This window comes from Otolemur garnettii, unplaced genomic scaffold, assembly GCF_000181295.1.
Source record: "Otolemur garnettii isolate 467f Iridium unplaced genomic scaffold, OtoGar3 scaffold00128, whole genome shotgun sequence".
Lineage (NCBI taxonomy): Eukaryota > Metazoa > Chordata > Mammalia > Primates > Galagidae > Otolemur > Otolemur garnettii.
The window spans coordinates 1376974-1380346 of NW_003852523.1; the positions used below are offsets into that span (position 1 = coordinate 1376974).

The 3373-nt window shown below is 47.6% G+C and overlaps 1 protein-coding gene across 2 annotated transcripts in view; it reads right to left on the minus strand.

Moving 5' to 3' along the window:
- Positions 1 to 3373, minus strand: part of TMPRSS2 (transmembrane protease, serine 2) — a 54625-nt gene that overhangs the window by 31604 nt on the left and 19648 nt on the right. For both annotated transcript variants that reach the window (XM_023518095.1, XM_023518094.1), the window contains one exon: positions 363 to 489. In XM_023518095.1, the coding sequence (XP_023373863.1) occupies positions 363 to 489 (127 nt within the window). The remainder of the gene's footprint in view (positions 1 to 362; positions 490 to 3373) is intronic.

Genomic DNA, 3373 nt, shown 5'->3' on the forward strand with positions numbered 1-3373 from the left:
TCCCCAGTGCTGCAGAGGGTTCAGCCTTGGCTGAGAGGCACTTCACAAAGAGAGCCATGGGCCGGCAGAGGTCCACGGCTCACGCCTGTAATCCCAGCACTCTGGGAGGCCGAGGTGGGAGGACCACTTGAGCCAGGATTTCAAGACCAGCCTAAGCCAGAGAGAGACCCCACCTCTACAAAAAGTAGAAAAATCAGCCAAGCATAGCTGTGTGCCCCTGCAGTCCCAGCTACTCCAGAGACTGAGGCAGAAGGATTACTTTAGCCCAGGAATCTGAGGTTGCTGTGAGCTATGATGAGACTGCTACCCCGGCAACAGAGCCTCTTTCTCACGTCTCTGCTGTGAGGGCCACCAGTACTCACTTGTAGCCCAGGTCCTTGCACGCCACCCGCCCGTAGCTCTCACTCCAGTCATCTTCGCACACGGGGTGCCAGGACTTCCTCTGAGAAGAGTACACTTGAAGGATGAAGTTTGGTCCATAGAGGCGAACTGCACAGAAGGAAGATTCTCCATGAATGTCACCCTGTTGTCCCTTCCCGTATCGTCCTAACTGCCTGCCGACCCTACACATCCCCAGGGGACCACGCTCTGTACACAGGGGCAACGGGAATTTCAAATCACTGACCGCACAAAAAGGGAGGCCACCATACTGTTCCTTCCCCACTATAAGGTACTCTTTACACAAAAAATTGAAAGCAGGTGTTCAGACAAAAACTTGCACAAATGTTCAGTGTAACACTATTCACAAGAACCATGAAGTGGAAACAGCCCAATCACTGTCCACCAATAGACCAATGAGCAAAATGTCAGATCCAAGACGCACGATGGAATATTATCCAGTCTAAATGGGAGGGAAGTTCTGACCATGCTACAGCACTCCAAGCGACAGAAGCCAGCCACAAAGGCCCACCTAGCATGACCTCCCCCCACCCCACACCTACAGGAAGTATCCAGAGCAGGAAATCCATGGACAGAAAGACCAGCGTCACTCAGGACTGGGGTGGTGGGGCAACAGGGGGTAAGAGCTCAAGGGTGTGGTGTTTCTCTATGAGATGATGAAAATGGTCTAGAATTTTCTGCAGGGATGGTAGTACATAGCTATGCTTTGACAGGATAAATTTGACAGTATGGGAATTAGATCTCAATAAAGCTGCTTTTAAAAGCCAAATAAGATAAAAGGTTTATTTTAAAAAGTGTTCTTTAAACAACCACTTTGAGCAACAAGTTGACCCTCTCTTGTCCAAATCCTGGACCTGGGCAGGCCACCCAGACACATGCCGAGTCCCCTGGGATTCTGGGGACTCTAATGCCTCTAAGTCAATCTGTGTTTTGCCAAAATGACCTCAGCTCTTTTGTTCAAAGAAACAAAACTTAGAAACACAGTTGAAGCTCCTCTGTATTCAGTTCTCTTCTCTGTCTCCCTGGAGCTAACCACAAGCCAGAGATGCAAGGACTCCTCAGTGGGCAGAGCGCACCCCAAGTGTGGCATAGTCATAGAAAGAGTGCTGCACAGTCTGCTAACCAGAGCTCTGTGAATTTTTTTTTTTTTTTTGCAGTTCTTGGCAGAGCTGGGTTTGAACCCATCACCTCCAGCATATGGGTCTGGTGCCCTACTCCTTTGAGCCACAGGCACTGCCTTGAAGCTCTGTGAATTAACAGGGACGATCTTACAGAGGCGACGTGCTCATACAACTTACTCTTCTAAAGCAGAAGAGCAGGTCAACAGTGCCCGGTGATGTGGGGTGACACCTGGGCTTGGGGTATAAAATGAGGATGTGGCTGAGCTTCCGCCTCACTCCTCCCCTCCTGCCCGCGGCCTGACTCGCAGGCCAGTCTGACACCTGTGGGCTCGTTCCTCTGCAGAATGACTGACCTAGCTGGGTAGTTTTCTAATGCTTCAGCCATGAGTGATGTGAGTGCCACGCATGAGCTGGCCACAGGTTACACGGATGGATAAACAAACCATGCCACATCCAGACAATGGGGTATGATTCAGGGCCACAGAGAAACAGTGCTCTCAAGCTGTGAGAAGATAGAGAGGGACCTGAAACACACATCGGTAAGTGAAGGAAGCTGCGTACTCCGTGATCCCAACTTTAGGACATTCTGAAAAGGGTAAAGCTAGGGAGGCAGAAAAAAGATCCCTAACAACCAAGGGCCAGCGGGACAAAGAAAGAAGCACTGCCCAAGATGTTTGAGGGCAGTGGAACTGTTGTAGGTGACACAGCATTACATGCTTGTCAAAACCCACAGAACCGTACGGCAGAAGGAGGAGATTCCAACATAATCTTAGCAGAGGACTTCAGTCAATAATAACGCATTCAACCGGCTGCTGAGTGCAGGGGAAGGGTGTAGGGAACTCTCTACACTATCAGGTCAACTTTCTATGAATCTAAAACTGCTCTAAAAAATAAAGTCTATTAATTTTTTGAAAGTAATTGAAACTAAATATACTTTCATGATTAAAAAGAAAACTTCCACTGTGATATGGTAGAGAGGAAGGTGGACATTTCATTCTTGGTTTGTGGATAATTTTACAGATTCTTTTTTCCTTCCAACTATCTGCATTCAACTGTCATCTAGGAAGAGATGGTAGTTGGCCAGCCAGAGAGCTGTCTGGAAACGGTCTCAACAGTTCTTATTTATTATTTATTTTTAGGTATTAGGAATTTTCTTCAGCCTTTATCAAGGTAGAGTTGACAAATAAAAATTGTCCATGTCGAAGGTGATTTGATATGTGCGTCCCCCGTGAATGACCAGCATGGCCAAGCTAATTGGCACAGCCATCACCACACTTTCTCTTCTCTTCCCTTCTGGGGGTGAGAGTCCTTAGCAGAGTTCATGTGTACAGTACGCGGATAGTGATAACTGTCACTAATTCTTTTTTTTCTCTTTTGAGATTTTGAGAAAGGTACAGAAAAGACAGTAATAGAAGCAGAAAGTGGATTCATGTTAAACACACACACACACACACACACACACAGAGAGAAAGCTCCGTGCTAATTCCTGCATGTCTTCTGTCGGACAGCTTACACAGATGGAGAGCACCATGTGGCCATTCTGGCTCAACGTAGAACACATACCATGTAGTGTTCATCTGTTTCACTCGACATGAACAATCAATGTGGAAATTGGGTAAAACCAAATTGAGGAGGATTTACCAAATTATAGAGTCACAAACCCTCTGACCCAGCAATTTCACCACCGAGCATTCCTTCCTGCCCATATGCTCACACGCTTGGAGTGCTGTGTCTTCATCACGGTGGAAAGAACCTGAGTGTCCACCTATAGACTGGTGCAATGACGGCGCGTCCGTGGGAAACATCCACCTATAGACTGGTGCAATGACGGCGCGTCCGTGGGAAACATCCAC